General features: G+C 38.6%; 2 protein-coding genes across 8 annotated transcripts in view; both read right to left on the reverse strand.

The window, feature by feature from the left end:
- Positions 1 to 9,957, reverse strand: part of LOC127429216 (rhotekin-like) — a 35,952-nt gene extending 25,995 nt beyond the window's left edge. Inside the window, exon 1 of the mRNA XM_051678096.1 lies at positions 9,656 to 9,957. Coding sequence (XP_051534056.1) covers positions 9,656 to 9,766 — 111 coding nt within the window. The 5' untranslated portion in view covers positions 9,767 to 9,957. The remainder of the gene's footprint in view (positions 1 to 9,655) is intronic.
- A 1,214-nt stretch (positions 9,958 to 11,171) lies between these two features.
- The window catches only part of LOC127428617 (transcription factor TFIIIB component B'' homolog), a 169,498-nt gene continuing 158,452 nt past the window's right edge, over positions 11,172 to 22,217 (reverse strand). For 6 of the 7 annotated variants that reach the window (XM_051677061.1, XM_051677060.1, XM_051677063.1 and 3 more), the window contains 10 exons: positions 21,396 to 22,134; positions 20,960 to 21,102; positions 18,597 to 18,751; positions 18,242 to 18,486; positions 14,853 to 15,027; positions 14,725 to 14,758; positions 14,513 to 14,605; positions 13,177 to 13,651; positions 12,177 to 12,402; positions 11,172 to 11,992 (listed from right to left, as the gene is read on the reverse strand). In XM_051677061.1, the coding sequence (XP_051533021.1) occupies positions 11,903 to 11,992; positions 12,177 to 12,402; positions 13,177 to 13,651; positions 14,513 to 14,605; positions 14,725 to 14,758; positions 14,853 to 15,027; positions 18,242 to 18,486; positions 18,597 to 18,751; positions 20,960 to 21,102; positions 21,396 to 22,134 (2,375 nt within the window). In that variant the 3' untranslated portion in view covers positions 11,172 to 11,902. The remainder of the gene's footprint in view (positions 11,993 to 12,176; positions 12,403 to 13,176; positions 13,652 to 14,512; positions 14,606 to 14,724; positions 14,759 to 14,852; positions 15,028 to 18,241; positions 18,487 to 18,596; positions 18,752 to 20,959; positions 21,103 to 21,395; positions 22,135 to 22,217) is intronic. The other variant, XM_051677062.1, reaches the window with a different exon arrangement.

Genomic DNA, 22,217 nt, shown 5'->3' on the forward strand with positions numbered 1-22,217 from the left:
AGTTTGCACAGGCCTATTCATTGCAATGGGCCTTAAATCTCTTAAACTCTCATCCTCCAGAATATGAATCTACTCTGTAACAGCAATGATCGCATCAGAGCATCAACACCAGCGTCGAGCACTGCTTTCAACTCACCAAGAAAAGCGCTTGCAAACAAACACGTCTCGCTTCTGTGGTAATTAAAATGCACCTTACATAGGCTGAAAAATACTTGATTTCTATCACAAGTCCCATCTGGGCTTGTTTTGTACATCAAATAGCATTAAGAGTTCCTTTCTCCATTTTATCACAGAAGTGTGGTTGTGTGTGTGTATGTGCAGAGATTCTTTTATTTACTTAGATATCCTCCGAGGCTCTATTACAGGAGAGAGTGTAACAGTCAACAAGCGTGTTATGACAATGTGCTGTTTTATGCCAAGCTTGTAGGCTCTACTTGGTAGAAGGCCTCTGGCGCTGTGGCATGTGCTTCAGTGTAATGACTCCGGGCAGAAACATTACAAAGCCCTTCTGCCATTCACACCAGTGTTTATGCTGTATTAACGGTCAGTGCGTTAATCTTGATTAAGAAAAATTAAATCGTATGCATTAACATGTTAATTCTGACAGCCCTACTTTAAACACAATTTATTCTTGACAGCTTAAAATGCACGTCTGATTCACTGTGTTTTCAGAGGTTAAGTGGCACTCTGCCGCTCACACGCACAAGTGAGCGCTTCTCGCAGAATAATCACATGTAACGAGTTTTTACTCATCTCAGTCTGTCGTCTGGAAACAGTTTGCAAGTATAGTGTTGTATATTTAAAGCTGAATGCTGCAAATGATCCCGACCATCTCAGGAGCTATTCGAGTTTAGTTCGCTTTATTTCCACAGAACAGTTCATGTTTTACAAGTACTGTGAACACAACTCTCAGGTTCACTGTATTCTGACATTGTAATTCCAGTAATTCCAGGTATTTGTGGTTGTATACGTTAACGTATAAAGCAGAAGGCATGCAGCGACATGCAGGACTACAGGTGAATTTTCACGTGCAGTCATATTAGTTTAGTACAGCCTCAGAAATGGTGCTTGAACAAGAAGCTTCTCTTCTTGTTTACTCTTTAGCCTTTATGCATGTTGCAAATTTACTATTATAAAAATAATAGTATAATGGTACTATTATGTGTTATATATGCTCATTTGTTCTATTTATGTTAATTTCTATATATATATAGTTGTATTTTGGCATTCACCAGCCAATGTTAATTTCATTATTACACAGCTACTAACCAAAAACAAATACACGGACATAAAATATTGATTACACTATTATGTGAGAAGAAATAAATCGCTGAAGAGTTGAAATCCACCTCCAGTTTGCGTCAAGTTCTGTTGGTGTTTGATTGCTCATTATCATGCTCATTAAAATACTATTTCCCAAATAAATTAATAAATGCACATGAAACATTGATTTGAGTTGAAATATGCATCATGATGGCACCGTGGATGGCCGCCTCGGTGTGGAGCGCTTCTAATGTTTTGTTATTTTTGTTTGTTGGTCCTGTGTTTAATAATCTTTTTTCAGTCAGTTTTACCAGAGACGAACTGCTGAACATTCGACAGCATACACCAGTCAATCTTTTCCCAGATTTTGAATATTCGGATGTTTTGATTTACATTTTAGTCAGCGGCACTGCTGTGTTGTTTAAACATGCTATGAGACGCAGACGAGGGAGACGAGCAGGCGCGCTGGTCAAACTCCGTCGGCGGGGCTTTCAAACAACGCTGCCGAGCATTCATCTAGCAAATCTCCGCTCTCTCCCTAACAAAACGGATGAACTACATCTCCTCACCCGCACAAACAAGGACTTTTCAAACTCTGCTGCCTTGTGCTTCACAGAAACATGGCTGAGTGAAGCCATTCCGGACAGCGAGTTACATCTGCCGGGCTTCCAGCTGTTCAGAGCAGATTGCATCGCGGAGTTAACGGGGAAAACGAGAGGCAGTGGAACATGCTTTTACATCAATGAAAGTTGGTGTACAGATGTAACAACGGTAAAGAAGATGTGCTGTCCTAAGCAAGCGCTCTTTATTAACTGTAAGCCTTTCTACTCGCCGCGGGAGTTTTCCTCGTTTAGTTTTGGTGAGTGTGTATATCGTGCCAAACGCGTGTTTGAATGCCGCGCTGCAACAGCTGGCTGATCAGATCACAGACACGGAACAACAATACCCGGACTCAGTTATTATTATTCTTGGGGATTTTAATAAAGCAACCTCACACGTGAACTGCCCAAATACAAACAGCACATTACATGCCCAACCACAGACAGAAATATACTGGATCATTGCTACACAACAATAAAGGATGCATATCGCTCTGTTCCTAGAACAGCTTTGGGACTATCTGATCACTGTCTGGTTCATCTTCTTCCAACCTACAGGCAGAAATTAAAATCAACCAAGCCAGTAGTAAGGACTGTAAAGAGATGGACCAATGAAACAGAACGGGAACTACAAGCCTGCTTCGATTGCACGGATTGGAGTGTTTTTGAGGCTGCAGCCACTGACCTGGACGAGCTCACAGATACTGTTACATCATATACCAGTTTCTGTGAGGATATGATCATTCCTACTAAGACTTATTTAAAGTTCAACAATGACAAACCATGGTTTACAGCAGAGCTCTGGCAGCTTCATCAGGCCAAAGAGGATGCTTGCAGGGGTGGGGATAAAGTCTTGTACAATCAGGCCAGGAACACTGAATAAGGGAATCAGAGTGGCTAAAAGAAGATACTCTGAGAAGCAGAAAAACAAGTTTTCAGCTAACGACCCTGCATCAGTGTGGAATGGCATGAAACAACTTACGAATTACATGACTCCTGCCCCTAACCCTCTGGTGCACCAACAACTGGCTCACGACCTGAATGTGTTCTACTGCAGATTTGAAAGGCCCAATCTCACACTCCACACCCACTCTGACCTTCACTTCACACAAACACCAACACCTCCTGCAACCCCCCTCCTCCCCCCTCCTGCTACTCAACCTGCACTTAAGATCTGTGAAGATGATGTGAGCTGCGTCTTTCAACAACAAAGGATAAGGAAAGCACAGGGCCCAGATGGCGTTTCACCTGCATGTCTTAGATCCTGTGCTAACCAGCTGGCCCCCATCTTCACACAGATCTTCAATAGATCACTGGAGCAGTGTGAAGTCCCATGCTGCTACAAACGTTCCACTATCATCCCCATCCCAAAGTAACCAAAAATCACAGGACTTAATGACTACAGACTTGTTGCCCTGACGTCTGTGGTCATGAAATCATTTGAGAGACTGGTGTTGGCCCACCTGAAGAACATCACTGGACCCTTTCTAGATCCCCTTCAATTTGCTTAGAGCAAACAGGTCTGTGGATGAAGCAGTCAACATGGGATTGCATCATATCCTGCAACATCTGGACAGACCAGGGACATATGCAAGGATCCTTTTTGTGGACTTCTGTTCGGCTTTCAACACCATCATCCCAACTATACTCCAGAATAAATTACACCAACTCTCTGTTCCCATGTCTATCTGTCAGTGGATTACCAGCTTTCTGACAGACAGGCAGCAGCTTGTGAGACAGGGGAAACTCACTTCTAGCACCTGTACAATCAGCACTGGTGCCCCCCAGGGATGTGTGCTCTCCCCACTAATCTTCTCCCTCTACACCAAAGACTGCATCGCCAAGGACCCCTCTGCAAAGCTCCTGAAGTTTGCAGATGACACCACTGTCATCGGCCTCATCTGAGATGACGATGAGTCTGCATACAGAAGGGAGGTTAAACAGCTGGCTGTGTGGTGCAGTCAAAACAACCTTGAGCTGAACACGCTCAAAACGGTGGAGATGATTGTGGACTTTAGGAGGAACACCCCAATACTGCCCCCCCTCTCCATTCTAAACAGCACTGTGGCCGCAGTGGAGTCAATCAGGTTCCTGGGCACTACCATCTCACAGGACCTGAAGTGGGAGACCCACATTGACTCCATTGTGAAAAAGGCCCAGCAGAGGTTGTACTTCCTTCGCCAGTTGAGGAAATTCAACCTACCACAGGCGCTGCTGATACAGTTCTACTCAGCAGTCATTGAGACTGTCCTCTGCACTTCAATAACTGTCTGGTTTGGTTCAGCTACAAAATCAGACATCAGAAGACTACAAAGGATAGTTCGGACTGCTGAGAGGATTATTGGTTGCCCCCTGCCCCCCCCTTCAAGATCTATACACTTCCAGAGTGAGGAAGAAATCTGGAAAAATCATTCTGGACCCCACTCACCCTGCCCACTTCCTTTTTGAACTGTTGCCTTCTGGCCGACGCTTCAGAGCTCTGAGCACCAGAACCGTCAGGCACAGAAACAGTTTTTCCCCTCAGGCTATCCATCTCATGAACAGTTAAATTGCCCCATTGAGCAATAACTATGTGCAATACACAGTTTAGTCTTTCTTATATTAATCCAACACATCCAACCTCTTCTGCCATTACATTCCTCTGAAAAAAAAAAAAAAAAAAACATTTGCACTGTACATAACAGATTGTATTAGATTTGCACTACCCATGTGTATGTGTGTATGTGTGTGTCTGTACGTATGTGTATAATTATTTTTTATTTTTTATTATTATCTATGTCTTGCTGCTGTTTTTGTATTGTTGTACACCGGAAGCTCCTGTCACCAAGACAAATTCCTTGTATGTGTAAGCATACTTGGCAATAAAGCTCATTCCCATAATTTTATTAGCTTACTTGTAGAGATCGCACAGTAATCCGAGAAGCAGGAAAGATGGCTTACAATACCCAGATGAGTGGTCTGATATGTGGATGTTACCCTGAGATATCACACCGCTAGATGGCGTCATTCACCAATCAGAATTGAGTATTCCAGAGAGCCTTGTAATATATATATATATATATCACACAGTATATATACAGTTGAAGTCAGAAGTTTACATACACTTTGGTTGAAGTCATTAAAACTAATTTTTTTAACCACTCCTCAGATTTAATATTAGCAAACTATAGTTTTGGCAAGTCTTTTAGGACATCTACTTTGTGCATGACACAAGTAATTTTTCCAACAAATGATTATCACAATTCCAATGGGTCAGAAGTTTACATACACGAAGTTAACTGTGCCTTTAAGCAGCTTGGAAAATTCCAGAAAATGATGTCAAGCCTTTAGACAATTAGCTTCTGATAGGAGGTGTACTGAATTGGAGGTGTACCTGTGGATGTATTTTAAGGGCTACCTTCAAACTCAGTGCCTTTTTGTGTGACATCATGGGAAAGTCAAAAGAAATCAGCCAAGACCTCAGAAAAAAAAAAATTGTGGACCTCCACAAGTATGGTTCATCTTTGGGAGCAATTTCCAAGCACTTGAAGGTACCACGTTCATCTGTACAAACGATAGTACGCAAGTATAAACACCATGGGACCACGCAGCCATCATACCGCTCAGGAAGGAGACGCATTCTGTCTCCTAGAGATGAATGTAGTTTGGTGTGAAAAGTGCAAATTAATCCCAGAACAACAGCAAAGGACCTTGTGAAGATGCTAGAGGAAACAGGTAGACAAGTATCTATATCCACAGTAAAACGAGTCCTATATCGATATAACCTGAAAGGCTGCTCATCAAGGAAGAAGCCACTGCTCCAGAACTGCCATAAAAAAGCCAGACTACAGTTTGCAAGTGCACATGGGAACAAAGATCTTACTTTTTGGAGAAATGTCCCCTGGTCTGATGAAACAAAAATTTTACTGTTTGGCCATACTGACCATTATGTTTGGAGGAAAAATGGTGAGGCTTGCAAGCTGAAGAACACCATCCCAACCGTGAAGCATGGGGGTGGCAGCATCAGGTTGTGGAGGTGCTTTGCTGCAGGAGGGACTGGTGCACTTCACAAAATAGATGGCATCATGAGGAAGGAAAATTATGTGGATATATTGAAGCAACATCAAGACATCAGCCAGGAAGTTCGCAAATGGGTCTTCCAAATGGACAATGACCCCAAGCATACCTCCAAAGTTGTGGCAAAATAGCTTAAGGACAACAAAGTCAAGGTATTGGAGTGGCCATCACAAAGCCCTGACCTCAATCCGATAGAAAATTTGTGGGCAGAACTGAAAAGCATGTACGTTTCACCCATGTTAAACGATTTAAAGGCAATGCTACCAAATACTAACAAAGTGTATGTAAACTTCTAACCCACTGGGAATTTGATGAGAGAAATAAAAGCTGAAATAAATCATTCTCTCTACTATTATTCTGACATTTCACATTCTTACAATAAAGTAGTGATCCTAACTGACCTATGACAGGGAATGTTTTGTATGATTAAATGTCAGGAATTGTGAAAAACTGAGTTTAAATATATTTGGCTAAGGTGTATGTAAACATCAACTGTGTGTGTATATATATATATAATTATATGTATATGTATGTTTTTAGTTATGAGGAAAAATTTTATAAATGCAAATATACTTGCCCAAGTTTAACCTACATCTTTAGATAAAACCTCTTCAGGAAGTAAGAGGATGGACAGTACTACTGTATGATTTCCAAAAGAACTTAAGGCAGGAAAAAGAGGAAGGTGGTTTTGTAGGGTCACTCCTTAACTCTATAACACCAAAATTAGTGGAGGAAATTGAGCGGAAATTGATATGCAGAGCATGATGATGATGATTATCCAGTATCAAGTGGATCTATGGGACAAGATGTCTTCAATTGCACTCAAGTAACAGCAGGTGAATCTTATGAAAAACATGTCCAAAAAAAAAAAAGAAAAAGAAAGAAACTGTATTTTGCTTAATGAAAATTATGCCTTTTTTTAGGATTATTAAGACTGTTTTCAGTGTTAAAGACATTAGTTAAAAAATGTCCCTGCAGGGGGGTGTTAATTTTGATTATTCTTAAAGGTCATCTATTCAATTATTCAATTAAGTCTGTACAACCAATACCACCACAATATATCCATTTTTGTTTGTTCCATTTCATTAATAAGAATTTGGAGAGGTGTTCTTAATTGTTATTAAATTAATGCCATGTAAAAAAAAAAAAAAAATCTTTACTCAAAAGTCATAATTTCTTATTTTAATTTCTTTTGATTTTGGGGTGAAATATGACCTGGACACCTTCTTGACGGCTTACATGAGATTCACCCTAATGTGCGACATGTAGGTGCACCACTAATCATAAATTATGATCGTCTCTTGTCACAAACAGACAAACACACTCTCAGACATATGCAAAAACAGAGGAGGGTTGTGAAAATGTTCAGGTCACTTTCTATTTTCGCATTCATTCTGTGTTTATGGTAGTCAGATAGTTAGGCAGTAAAATAGCTCTGTAATCTGTTTACATCCTGTAAACTGTGCTGTAAGGTGCCGCAGTTACATAAGAGCTGAAAAGAGGGTGATCTATGAGTATGTTTTAAGATTAACACAATTACCTGCATCTGCATGATAATAATAAGGAATTTGAGGGTTTATCCATCAGGTTGAGATAAAAAGATCTAATGCATCTTGGAATTTACAAAGGTAAATCTCAATTTACTTTGGCCTCAAATCCAAACTGCAGTTGAATGTGTGCCAAAAGAACTGTCATAAGAGATTAGACGCCATGTAGACATGTCAAGGGCTGATTTGGACTGCGAACTGATAACAAGTGCTTAAGGTTCAAAAGTACATCAGATATCAAGTAAGATATTTATGCATCGCAATGCGATGGTAATGTGATCCTAAGCCAGAATATTTCCATTCATGTATGACTGAGCTCTGCACCAAGAGATCACATACACACACACAATGTATAAATTTCTTGTTATGACTTGTGAGTGGCGTTTCACATTGACTTTTTTGTTCCCTGACTAATAGTCTGCCATATCATGCTGGTTCTTGCTGCTCAGTCTATCATTCTTTAGACAGTGAGCATTGTGTGAAGCCTTGCGATGCCCTCTGGGCCACTTCTACAGTATGTCTGAGAAAAAAGGATGCCCTATAGTTCTTTATCTGGTTCTAATAAGCAAATTGGCTAATCTCATTGCTGCCTAATGACACCATGCAAAAGAATCCTAATCCCACCCAGACAAATTGCAGTAATCAAACTGTCGGACACTAATTGATGCAACAATGCTGAGCATATCCTTAATAATAGTTAAGTAGTTAATAGTTAAGGCCACAGAAGAATGTGTTGAATTAAGTGTTTGGGGACAAATTCACCTGTTAGGTGTTAAGTTTAGAAAGTAGGGTAACCCACAAGAACATTGAATTGCTCAGTGGTCGCCCTTTCATAGCTCAGATTTAATTGACTTCTCAGTTGTTTCATTCAAGTAACAACTTTGTTTCAGACGTTTCTTGAAAGAAATAAAAATGGACAGAAGTGAGAAGATAGTTAATATACAGTGAAAGTATAGAGCTATAAAAGTAACATGGATAGCATGGGACATACTTTTGGTCTGGAAGAATGTGATGAGAAATATTTCACAGAAAAGAGTTCATATTAAAAGAATATTCTGTATTCAATACAAGTTAAGCTCAATTGACAGCATTTGTGGCATAATGTTGATTACAGCAAACAATAATTTTGACACATCCCTCGACTCCTATCCCTTGTTTATTTGGATTTCTCCCATAGACCTGGTAGAAGACCCAAAGGCTTCCTGTCCTTTATTTCCTCCAAGAACACCCAAGGGCCCCCAGCAGCTTCACGAGTGTAACGGTGTTCACCAGAACCGGCCGGCTCCAGCTCCATTCCTGCTTAGTCTCAGACTCCACTGCTACGTGACTGAGTGATGATGACTAAATGCAGCTGGTGCCAGCCAGATATCACTTCAGTCTATTACGATGGACCTCAGAGGATGAACTGATGCCAACTCCAACACTTACTTAAAGAATTTTAAAACATGACTTGCACTGCACATAAATAACTATTATTGGCATTATATTCATGCTGTTTAGCCAGAGGGAAACTGGCCCCCACAGTGAGCCTGGTTTCTCCCAAGATTATTTTTCTCCATTAACCAACATCTTATGGAGTTTTGTAATCCTTGCCACACTCGCCTTCGGCTTGCTCACTGTGTTTCTAAATACAGTTATTATTGAATTACTTATTTTTATACACACTTCATAATCGTATTCAATCAGACTACACAATGATGACTCTAAGACTTTATAGATATTACAGTTTCATTGTCTGTTAAAGCATGATTTTCTGTAAAGCTGCTTTGAAACGATGTATGTTGTGAAAAGTGCTATACAGATAAAAATGACGACTTGAAATCGAGGTTACAGTAGAAGTGAATGGGGCCAATTTTTGGAGGGGTTAAAGGCAGAGATGTGAAGCTTACAATTTTATAAAAGCACTTACATTAATTATTCTGATAAACTCTTATTTGAGCTTTAAAATTGTTTTTATGCCACAAATGCTGTCGATTGAGCTTAACTCGATTTGAACCCGCAATATTCCTTTATAACCTCTAAATATTCCTTTATAACCTCTAAAGGATAGATACTTCCATGAAACAATCCACGAACTCTCCAGAGCTACCTATGGGCAATACAATTTCACTTTGGGTTTTCAATAATGTTGTGATGAGTTTGAAACTTGCAGTGATGGTTCTTCTGTGGATGTACAGGTGTGGTGCTCACCTGTGCGGAATCCTCCAGCACGCTCAGCCGGAATCGTCCTCTCTTCACCTCCATCTCCATTGCAGATCCACGAGCCACTGTGGCTCTGGAAGTTTGGTTTCTGCAGAACATTATTTTTGATGTATTATGTTGAATATCCGCTTAAAATAATCGACCGAGTGCACTTCGAAATGCTAAGTGGAAATGCGGTATTAATAATTCCGCCCTAAATGTTTAAATTTATATGTTAAAGGCCCCATCAGTAAAAAAAAAAAGAAAGTCAAATCCAGTTGGAAATGTAGCTGCAACGATGGAAAGACAGGGTGTTTTCTCATTGTGTGATGTGGGTGGCGCTTGAAGTTTTCAACACACACCAAAACAGCGCCACCATTGCTGTGATTTATTAAAATGAACACTAGGAAGAACAGTTGCTAATGTTTTTTAATGCTATTTAGTGCACACTTTCTCCAGGGGGTGTTTGACGGCTAAGTCAATCTATTCCTCCGTTCAACCGCGTTCATATTTCAGGACCTTTTTTTCCTCACTGGAGAAATCTGTACGTTAGAAGTATAATCGTTTAAATGTGATAATTCCAGGTATTTCTACCTGAGGTACAAATGGAAATCTGCAGACAGTTTATATTAAATTACTTTTTAAAATGCCATATCCAGTAATCGCAGTCGACTGTGATTGGTCTATTCTTAAAAACTGTTCCAGCGCAGAGAAAAGTAACAAGAAACACGTGATAACGCTTCCACGCGGCCTTATGATTAAACCCCGCCAATTTCAGATAGCTGCTTCATAGTAAATGCCAATCTACTCAGTAATTCTACTTTAACGGAATGTAATAACTTTTTAATTCCTACAAAACTTACCCAGACTTTTAAGAAATGTTCCGGGTTTAATACAAAGTTAAGCTCATTTTACAGCATTATGACAGTATTTGTGGCATAATGTTGATTAACACAAAAATAATTTCGAGGTTACAGTGAGGCACTTATAATGGAAGTGAATGGGGCCAAGTTTTTGAGCGTTTAAAGGCAGAAATGTTATTTTATAAAAGCACTTACATTAATTCTTCACTTAAAACTAGTTTATTATGAGCTGTAAAGATGTTTAAATTGTCATTTTTGGCATTATCATCATGGCAACAAAGTTGTAAAATTGGATACAACTTATAAAATGCAGAAAAAGTTAGTTAGCAATTTGATCACAGTAAAATTATGTTAACCTAGGTATTGTTTATGTCATGTGACTTTACTTTTGAAACGGTATGTATTTTAATGTTTACCGCTTGGCCCCATTCACTTCCATTGTAAACGTCTCACTGTGACCATGATTTTTGCTTTTTTTTTTTAAAAGAGGAGGGATAGGTCAAAATAAATTTTGTGGTAATCAACATTATGTCACAAATGCTGTCGATTGATCTTATTTTATATTTAAACTGGAATATTCCTTTAAGTTTACCATTTTATATATTAGATTTGCAGTAATAAAAGTACAATATTAAATTCAATATTTACAACATAATGCAGCATTTTATTCACATATTTACAAATACATAGGTAAAAACATTTGCTTGTGAACATTTGTGAACAAATATGAAAGCATAACACTGAATAAAAGGTTAAGCTTGGTGGCAAAACGCATCCATGATAAAATGCTGTCAAAATGGCAGAAACAAGCTAAAACGTAATGCGCATAGACAGCATGGTACAGAGTTTATTATAATGTCGGTTTGTTTTAAAACTGCTTTTTAAAGTTTATAAAGTTGAAAAATATTATTATAGTTTAAAATTTGGAAAAGAATGAAAAGCAATATTATAGCATTATATATAATAAAAAAGCAATAATAAAGGAACTGATCAAATACAATATTTCCAGAGATGAAAGCTTGGTGCTGATTCGTGACCGAGTAAAAAAAACTGTACAATTCACAGTTATGCTGAGATCAAACATGAATCTTTTTACAACCTGACATTGGGTGCAGTGCAACTGCATCAGAAATATATTTGGAGCAATGCTTTACCACAATTTGAATACTTTGAAAATAAAATTATTTATCCTTAAAAATTAAAATGTCTGTTAGACCCTATTAATGTTTTGACAGTGCTTAAACCAAGAGCAAGTCTGATCCTTGACATGAGGTGTCAAGGCATTTTTGCTGTATCTCTTCGGTTGTGGTCCTTCTGATAGTTCAAGTCAACAGACAATATTTTACAACATTTTTGGTTGGTTGTGTCTGGGTCCTTCTTTCAACCTCTGGCCTCAATCCTTGTCTTCTAGTTCATCAACCTCAGTAAAGATATCACTGAAAAAGTACTTTGTGACACTGGTAGGTTCTTCCTCTGAGTTCTGCTGAAAGATACAGGGAAAATGAGAAAGATAATTATAAATATTTGACACTAGATTAACCTTCCAAAACTCCCGCCAAAATGTCTAGTTTTATCAAATCTAGCTATTTAGTAACAAAGTTACAAAGCTTTCAGGTGACCATAAAGGCATTTACAAACTGAAATATTTGACTACAGATCAACCGTACCTCATTGGCAGATGCAATGGACGAAGTAGGAGTTGGTGAGGGTCGTTTTACTCCAGGGTTTGTTGCTGCTGCAAGAGGGCTGGTCGCTATCCGTTTCCTCCCGGGGCATGCAGTGTTGACTCTTGGTTTCTGGGGGCCTGGCTTGGCCACTCGTGGAGCTGCTGGGGGCCCTTGGGTGTTCTTGGAGGAAATAAAGGACAGGAAGCCTTTGGGTCTTCTACCAGGTCTAGGGAAAAATCCAAATAAACAAATTACATAAAAATGTACTGTAATATTATGCCAGACTGTTCTAAAATATCAAGGGCATATCATTTAGGCCACGGCTACACTAATATGTTTTCATTTGAAAATGCATTATGCTATGTTTTGGCCTTCCCTCCAGACTGAGACAGCGTTTTTGTCCAGCAAAAAGCTTTTTGAAAGCACTCTCCCAAGTGGATAAATTGAAAACGGTTTCTTCACGTTGCAGCGTGGACTGGGCAAAATGGAGATATTCGAAAACGATGACGTATTTGATGTCATGTGATGCAGTCATGTGTTCCATTCAACCCAAAACAATCAAGATGGCGGCCCATGTTGTAATGTCGTTGTTGTGCCTGCTTATCCAATTCGATAGCATTGCTAAAGATAAATATTACTTTGTACAGCCTTCACATTGCATTCCTTCAAAGAGGACAATTGCATTTCAGACCATACATGGAAATGACACAGGGACACACTTCTTACCATTTTTTTCCTGCATGCGCATTAAGGGCATTTAAGAATTTTCAGATGGTTCAGTGTGGACGAGCAACTTTTGAAAAACTTTTGAAAATGGCAGTGTAGACAGAGAGCATTTATCAAACGAAAAATCTGTTTCTAATGTGGACGTTGCCTTAATCAAAACTGGGTCACTTTAAAATCAAAACATAGTCCAGTTGTCAGTGTCAACCATTTTTCAATATTAACTGTTTCAAAGTCTTCAAATATTCAAGTCTAGGAGAATTTAATTTATACCCACCTTGCAAGTGCCTCAGTTGTTGCAACAGGAGTGATTTGTTTGACACTTTGTGAGTCTGTCCCTGACCCACTAGCCTCTATCTCAGCGAATTCAACTGTGACTTTGCCCGGGAGGTCCACCTGTCCCATAATGTGTTGGGAGGAGCCTTCCTGGGCAGACTCTTTAGAGGTATCTTCTTGATTTACAAGCTGAGGTGAATCAATCACATCTGAGGAAGACTCAGGAGGAGTCAGTGTTGGGAGTGCTGGATTATCAATGGATGATGAAAGACCTCTGGCCATCTCTCTGTCTGAGGCGATGGCTGATGTTGTTGAAATGGGAGCTTGTACAGTTTTATCTGGCACTGATATTGTCTCTTGTGGTGAAATGGGAAGTGAGGTAGTCTCTTTTATAGAGAGTTCTGGTGTGTCCTCTTTAGCATGGGCGCCTCGAGCATTTCTTCTTGAAACCGGGTTGGGTTTAACGTGCAGCTTTGCTAAACATGAAGGAAATAGAAACAAAGTGTAAATGAAATGGTTCATTGGTAGAACCCACAATTCTACTCAGCATAGCTGAGACTGGCCACACAAATGGCTGATAATCACATGATTAAGTAGGTGTACAGGTGTTCTAATAAAGTGCTCAGTGAGTGTATCAGATGCGAGTCTTATTCATATTTCTAGAAACTGGAATATTGGCTTAATCTGGTTATAGAAACCAGGTTATTTGGGCATATACATGATGCATAATTAATCGGAATATGACCAAATTCTGGAATTAATATCATAATATTGTTGTGCACGTAAATATAAATTACTGGAAAAGACCTGCAGTAAATATTCCAACTTATTTCTTTTCCCTTACCTCTCCCTGCTTCTCTTCAAAAAAGAAACTAAAAATGAAAGGGTTTACTGATAGAACCCACAATTCAACTCAGCATAGCCTATCATAACTTCAACCATTCTAATAATAATACGTTTTGAAACACACATTTCCATGTACATTACTTTCTGATGAAGTATATTCCAATTAACTTTATTCTAAGAGGTTTCACAGCTATTGGAAAATTCCTGAATATATTTTGATCAGTATATAAATTAATATTGTGTTGTGGTGGATATTCCTAATAAGGTGTTTAAATGACCCAAAGTTCTGATATATGTCTAATTCAGATTTCTAGAAACCGGACTACTGGCAAATAATTGGGCTATTGCAATCAGGTAAGTGCACCTACATGATACATAATTGGAAATATAACCAAATTCTGGAATTAATTTCAGCATATTCATGTGCACGTAAATGACAATTACTGTAAAAGACCTGCAGTAAATATTCCAACATATTTCTCTTCTCTTACCTCTCCAGGATCTCTCAGGTAGTTTTTCTGTCTTCTCCGGATGTTCCTTCTCTTCATCACTCCGCTCTGCCACAGGCCTTTCCAATACTTCCACTAAGACATAAAAAACAGAAAATGGGTTATGGGTACAGTGTAATGGATGAACAGTTGTAACACGACCAATACATTTCTATGGTGACAGATTTATAATGAAATGCTGAAAACCTTCTCACCATGATGTTCTGCCTGGCTTTCTGCTTTGACAATCTAGAGAGAAAACAACCAAATTATTAGTTACACATCAACTTTTCAACCATTTATCAAGCATCTTAGGTGATGAAAGCAAAGACATATGTTTTACCCCATGAGATCTTGAAACTGGTGTCTTGCGTTTCAATTCTCCTGTCTTTGTTGTGTTCCCGTCCCCACCTCCTTTTGTCTCTATTTCCTTTTCCTCTTCCTCGGACACAGGAACTAAAGCATCTGTGATCAGAAGATGATATACTTCCCTGCTCTGTTTCACCATTTCATTAGTGCTGAAATTAAGTGTAGTGGGGGAAAAAGTACATTAATAAAATAGATATTTACATTTTCTGTAGAGAATGTGAGTGATGCTTGCCTGTGCAAAAGCATTGCTTGATACTACGATGCTAAGGTGTTCTGAGTGTTTTTTAAAAGTTACTCTACGGGAGGTCACGTGACGCCTTGCAAGTTTCAGACATGTGAAAGGCGAGCTCTGCGCACTTTGCTAGTTTTAATATTTTTTATGTCATAAACCGGTGAGATTCGATACACCCTGTTCCATAACTGTTCTAGGAAGACAATATGTCAAAGAATTCAAAATCCTCGGGCTCTAGAGACATTAAAAGACACTTATGTGCTCCAGCTGACGCCCCCAAGCAGGCCGCAAGCCCGGGAGCTGATTTGGCTGGAGAAGTGAGGGAAATTCGGCGAGAATTGTTGAACATGTCAGCAATGCTGACGAAGGTCGTTGCTGACTTGGAGGATTTTGCTGTAATACGTCGATCGATCACTGCCATGGAGATGAAATTCACTGAGGTGGTTACAAGAGTGGGGGATGTTGAGAAACAGATCGATTATCTGGAGTCATCGGAGAGGGAATTAGCTGTTAATTCGCTAGCGACTAAGGTGGATTTGGAGCGCGTTTGGGAGAAGTTGGAGGATATGGAAAACCGTAGTTGGCAGAATAATGTCTGTATTGTTGGAATTCCTGAGGCAGAAGAAGGTCGGAATATGGTGAAATTCCTGGACAGGCTCTTTCCGAGTCTGCTCAACAAAATTATGTATTAATAAGTCCCCTTTCTGCTGGTCAGAGTGGATTGGGAGAAGGGATGCACAGATACCACTTTTTCTCTTCCGATCCGATTCCGATAGCGGAAATCTCAGTATCGGCCGATACTGATCCGATACCAGTGTTGTTGTTTTTTTTTTTGCATAATCAGTTTAGAATATCTTTACATTATTGTGTGGAACTAATTGGGTGTACTCTTTAATATGTAAACAAACACAAACCTCTAACTACACATTATTTCAATATAAATATATAGCTTATTAAGAAACAATTTATTGTTAACTAGTATACTGGATAATGTAGCAGCAAAATTAACAGGAATTCCAGCATAAATCATCAGTAGAAAAGAAGCCTTTTTTTTTTTTTTTTTTTTTTGCAAAATGTTTTCAACTTGTATCTGGACTTTAAAGGATTCAGATCTATTTTTTGTTCAATTTAGTTGTAAGATATCAGCTCACTTTTCATTCACACAGTTATTTTTTGGAACCCATTCATCTTAAATATTATTATAATTTGTAAACAAATGATAATAATAATAATAACATATTATAATAGTAATATATAGTAATATATCTCAGTCATGCACCTTTTGTCACGGATCCACCGGTCTCTCTCTCTCTCTTTCTTCCTCACTGCTGTCAGCGCTCACTCTCCCATGAGTTCTGATTACATGCACCTGCATACCATTAGTGGCTAATCAAGGTCTGGATATATACCCCTCTTTCACACACACTCTTTGTCTGTTCACATCGATAGTATCTCTGAGACTCCACACCTTTCTACTATGTCAAACATACCCGTGTCTTCATTATTGCCTGCAAGTATCATAAGACTGTTGAGTTATCTGTTCATCGTGTCTATACCCTGTCTGGATATTACTCACCTGCTGTTTGCCACTCTGCTCAACTTGATTTACTCACAATGTTTACATCACTGTTTCAATCATCTGTTCAATAAACCATGCCACTGAGTTCATATCTCTGCCTCCGTGAGTCTCTCCGTGACACCGTTTAACTTTTAAAACCCTCACGCTTTTATTTTGACATTTTGAACTCTCCAGGAAGTCCTGTATGTGTCTGTTTGTAGGAAAGTTCACAGTAGTTTAATTAGCTTCTTATTCAAATTCTGGTAAAAATGCTCCTCCGGTGCCGTTTTAAATGCATATAAGTGAACCAAACTATTGAGCATCTACCTCTGAGATGTTGTTCGTGAGTAGCGCTCAAATATTGCACACTGCGTGAAGGCTAAAAATAGCCCTCTAGATTGTATAGGCTTGGTTTTAAAGACACACCCACCTGCTGGCAATGCCAATCAGAAGATGGGGACACAACCCATGTTTTTTGGTGGTGTGTTAAGATCCAAGATTTTTGGTTGAGGGTTCAGAGCATTATGTGTGACATATTGGACACTCAATTATCATTTTGCCCCAGACTCTGTATCTTAGGCGATGGGGCGGTCATTAATATAGGGGATAGACATTTAAAAAGTTGGGTCCTAGCTGGAGTTATGATCGGCAGACGGATCATTCTCAGGGGATGGAAGTCGGCAGGAGCACCCTCATTTCAGGAGTGGTGCAAAGAGATGGGTGGGGTGGCGGCATTTGAGGAGGCAAAATATAGAAGGCTGAGAAAATGGGATTTGTTTAACAGGAAGTGGGGTAGATATTTGGCTTTTTTGGAGGGTTCTCGAGCAGGGGTAGTGGAGAGGGATTTGTAGTTTTAAATGTGTATGTGCATTCTTGTTGTTTTTTGAAAGTATACTTTTTTCTAATCATTTATGACCACTGTAGTGCGTGTTTGTGTCGGGTGGGGGGGCTTAATGTATATAATTTGATTCCGTATTTTATGCTGTTTATTTATTTTATGAATGGTATCAATAAAAATTGTTAATAAAAAAAAAAAAGGTTACTATACGGTTGCAAGAGTGTTCAAGGACGGTTGCTTACTGGCCCAAGTCAAAATAGCCCACCCCCAAGACTTTTGATAGGATATTATGGTCCCTAGCTACGACTCGGCTCCCTCCTTCAATGTAAGTCTGTGATTTTTTTAACCCATTATATCATACACCAGGTGAAAACCGTAACTCTAATCATTTAGGAAAGAAATTGCACGATTAAAGGTAGGCTATCATGTCCATATCACAAATGTTGCAGCATGAGTTACGTCAAGTTTAATACTAAGGATTTGGGGTTTGTTCAAATCCCTGTATTATGTATGAGGACATAAAAACCTCTGTAAAGCTTAGACAACATGGCATTTTAAAGTTTGGGAACCATGAAAGGCCTAACAAAATAAACTTCAAATCTGCATTCATTTGGTTTGCAAATTGTCAGCGGGAAAAACAGGGACACTTCCTCACAAAATCTTCCTGTTTATTTTTGAGGCATGTGTTATGTGCTAGAGTCCAGGTGGGCATTCAATTAAAAAGGTAAAACATACCTTTGAGTATCAGTAGGTGTGAGGGGCTCAGTCCCAAAGCCCGCCTCCTTATCTAATGTGGGTGGGATTTCAGTGAGAGAGAGTATAAAGATAGGTTCATCAGGGGTGGGGTCAGCAGATGTGTCCACTGATACACATCCAGGATGTTTTACTGAAATTCTCATAGTGTTTTCCTCCGACATGGCCACAGTGTTTTCTTTGGACTCAATTTCAGAAGCAACTTGCAAAGGAACATCTTTGATTTCCTAAATAAAAGAGACATAATGTATGAGTGATTGATCCTACATGCCATGTTATAGCCTAGATCTTAAGTGTAAAATTAATCTATTTTGAATAAATCAAATTGATATTTCACCTCTACAGATTCAGCTTTCCCTCCATCTATTTCTTGTTGAACTTTATTTTGGAAAACATCAGATGCTTTAGCAAGTACAGCACCCTCTTCAGGGATTTTAGTGTCAGTGAAAGTGCTTGTGGAAAAGTCTACAGCAGGCAGTGTCCCTTTTGTAACTGAAAGGAAATGGTTAGAGTTAGGTTTAGGGGTTAGAGTAACCCTAACGCAATCCAAACAATTTCACATATTTGTTTTGACAAAACAGAAAATTATTTTACTGTTAGGGTTAATCTCATTAAATCTCTCAAGAAAATGGCAGGGTCGAAATTTGCATAAAGAAAATCAAGCTTATTTTAAAGACCTTTAACCCTCCTTTTGTCTTAAGAAATTGCACACAATTCAGGTCATTTTTGACCCATATTGAAAACCATTCAAAATGCATAAATTCTTATAATTACTGTATTATAAGAATAAATAATACAGACCCCCCTTAACAAAAATGTGTTTTGTGGTGGTCCCAAAGTGTATAATGATTGGGAAAAAATATTAATTAACATAATTTTAAAAAACTGGTAAACATTGGCAAAGGATGTCTTAATTTATGTTTATTTCAATCACTTTGGGCATTTTATATTATCTCAGTTATATTACAACAATTACAGATTTATTCTGCTTGTAGAAAATCAACAGCGTACATTTTAGAGTTGCAATTTTAGTTCGATCCTGTTTCACAAATTAATCTCTATTTAAATCTACATTTAAAATGTCCATTGCAATACATTTATTCCTTCCCACTAATTTCAATTATTTGGGTGGTGGTCTGTGAGTGTGCGGGTGTGTGCACAGACCCTGTTTTAGAGAAAAAGAATACAATTTGTGGGAAAGATGCAGTACCCAATGAAGCTAACGAACAGTATGGGGCTAGGGGCTAAATCTGAGAAAAAGTTAAATATTTAGGTCAAATTTGATTCATATATGTACAAAAACCAATTTAAAGCTGCATAAAATACAGAAAGTCCAAAGGTGAAAGTTCACAACTGGTTTTTCCCATAGGGGTCAAAAATGACCCGTTAAGACAATGGAAGGAACAACAGAGTGCAACAGTGACCGCCCACTTTTTCAGCCGTCTGGGTTCCGGAAGTATTTTCCCCATTCATTTCTTCCATAGACGTTTAATAAAATCCTTCATAAAAGAGTTGTGAGCCATGAGTCAAACCAACCAGCTCCGAGGTGAATCACAACATCACAAACTTTGTTGTGAGGCAAAAAAGTATTTGAAAATCGGACATAAAGACAAAGGTATAAGGCCGTGTACTTATCGTGTTTCATGAGGGCAAGGACTACAATCCCATGAAGCATTGCGAATGATGTCATTGAATAAAAACAATGGGAATATATAAAACTATTAATTTTAGGCTGTTGATTATAAGTATAGAAGCAATATAAGTTTATTGCAAAATATTCTGACACGTACAAATATATAAGTAATTTAAGGGTGAAGGGAGACTGAATTGATTATGTCATTCACAGTGCGTCATGGGAGCGCACGGTCGCTCCGAGCCACATTTCGTGGTTTTCGTTGGACGCGGTTCTCTGATTAGTGGATCTTTCTCTGCTGTACCATGGGTTATGTAGTTGTTTACCATGAATTCCACTATCAAACACGATTTTTAAACAATGAAGTTGAGATAACGCAGACGGATGGCTTCAAAGGAAGCATATACCATCGATGACCAACCTTGTAGCTCATGGTAGGTCTGTCTTTAAAGGTTTATAAGATATCGTTGAAAATCAATTCGTTTATGGGATAAATGAATTGGATTTTTACTTCAGGGACCAGACTGTTGCGCTCTATTAGTTTTAAATAGTTATTTCACTTAAACAATTATGTACAAAAATACATTTTCTTTTTTATTTAGCTTGTTTTGATGGTATTAACAAAGTCATGAGATTTGGTTCCGGTGGCAAAAACAATAGAAGAGTTAGGTTTATTTGCACTTTGACATCATCACAACAATTAATACATTTTTCCCACAAACTTTTCTTTCGTTCTGTGATCAAGTATTTTTATACAGTATCATGGTAGTATTTTGTTGTATCAAAATGTAATTTATGCACATTTTCTTTAAAATATAAACAATTTGTCCGGACAGAATGATTTTCAATACTGTATTACAGTAATGAGTATAAAGAAAATTGACATTATAGTATGAAATGTGCTAAATTGTCATGAAAATAATGTCCCAATGCCAAGAATCATAATGGTCCTAAAAATAGTATTTTCTTGCAAAAAATATGACCACAGACACTTCTTCATGATATTCATCTACTCACAAATATTTATAAAATTGTGGATACTAATGGCCAAGTTCAAAGTCTCCCACCTACTGTTGTTGATAGTGTGCTCTGTTGGGTCTGAGTGCATGTGGGTCTGGATGTACGAGCCAGGTTCGGTTTAGGTTTAGGTCCACGGAACCTCCTGACAGGTTTAGAGGCCTCATCTGATATGCCATGAGACACACTTACACTGACATACACAACATTCAGAAATTATTTGAGAAAAGTCACTTTTATAAATGAATATCTGAATTATCTGCCCATAAGCAAGCACTCTTACTCATTCCATATGCAAAGAGGTTAGCCGATTCATACCAAAGGTACTTTGTATATAAGTCTTAAAGGTACAGTAGCTACCGTTCCATTTTAAAATCAAATTACGATATAGTTTTACGTATCATTTTGGTGTATCTGATTTTCTCTATATTTTATAAATGAATATTAAAAATGTCAATAAAGTGCAGGATGCTGCCCCTTTAATACCTGTTTGTCAGCTGTGGGTCTGACCTTAGATCATCTTCAAGTTCTTTTCTATCTTTTATCACACTTTCCTCTGTGGCTACATCATCACTCTTTCTTTTCAGAGATGAGACAGATCCGTTATCATCTTCAGCCACTCTTTCAGGGACAACTTTGGAACTTTCCTCTCTCGTTTCAGACAATGTACCCGACAGTATTACCTCAGGGTGGACTGTAGGAGAGTCTTGTGGCGAGTGATCCACAGTGCCAGAATCTTCTTGAATAGGTTCTGTTGTATTTTTATTCTGTTCCATGGAAGATGGACCACTAGAGTTCTCCAAAGAATCAGTGACATGATCTGGAGTGACTTGCTGCAGCTGCTGTGCTCGTCTGCTTCTCAAATCTTGGCCAATATTGGGTTTGGGTTTAGAGAAACGGCCCCTTCTAGATGGTGGAACACTGGTGGAACAAGCCAAGTTCTGCGTTTCATGTTGGCTGGGACCATGAAAAGCATCAGATATCTGTGATTTGATTGGCTCCTGTATTGGGATGGTGTCGTCTATAGAAGGTTCTGGCATACTATTCCCAGAGGTGGAAAGGTCAAGGTCACCTTTTGTTTCTGATTCGCAACTTATAAACGGGCCCAACATAATTTCTGAGGCATTAGCTCTGAGCTCGTCAACCATGTCTGTGACAACTACTTCATGTTGGACGACTTCCTCATCAACAAGGCTTGATGACTGCTCAACTATTTCATTTTCACCTGAAAAACATTAACATACTTTTTCAGATTTGCTATGAGGGAAAGTGCCAGTTTGGATTGAAGCTGTAGTGTTGATAATGAAT

The sequence above is a fragment of the Myxocyprinus asiaticus genome, chromosome 38 (assembly GCF_019703515.2).
Source record: "Myxocyprinus asiaticus isolate MX2 ecotype Aquarium Trade chromosome 38, UBuf_Myxa_2, whole genome shotgun sequence".
NCBI lineage: Eukaryota > Metazoa > Chordata > Actinopteri > Cypriniformes > Catostomidae > Myxocyprinus > Myxocyprinus asiaticus.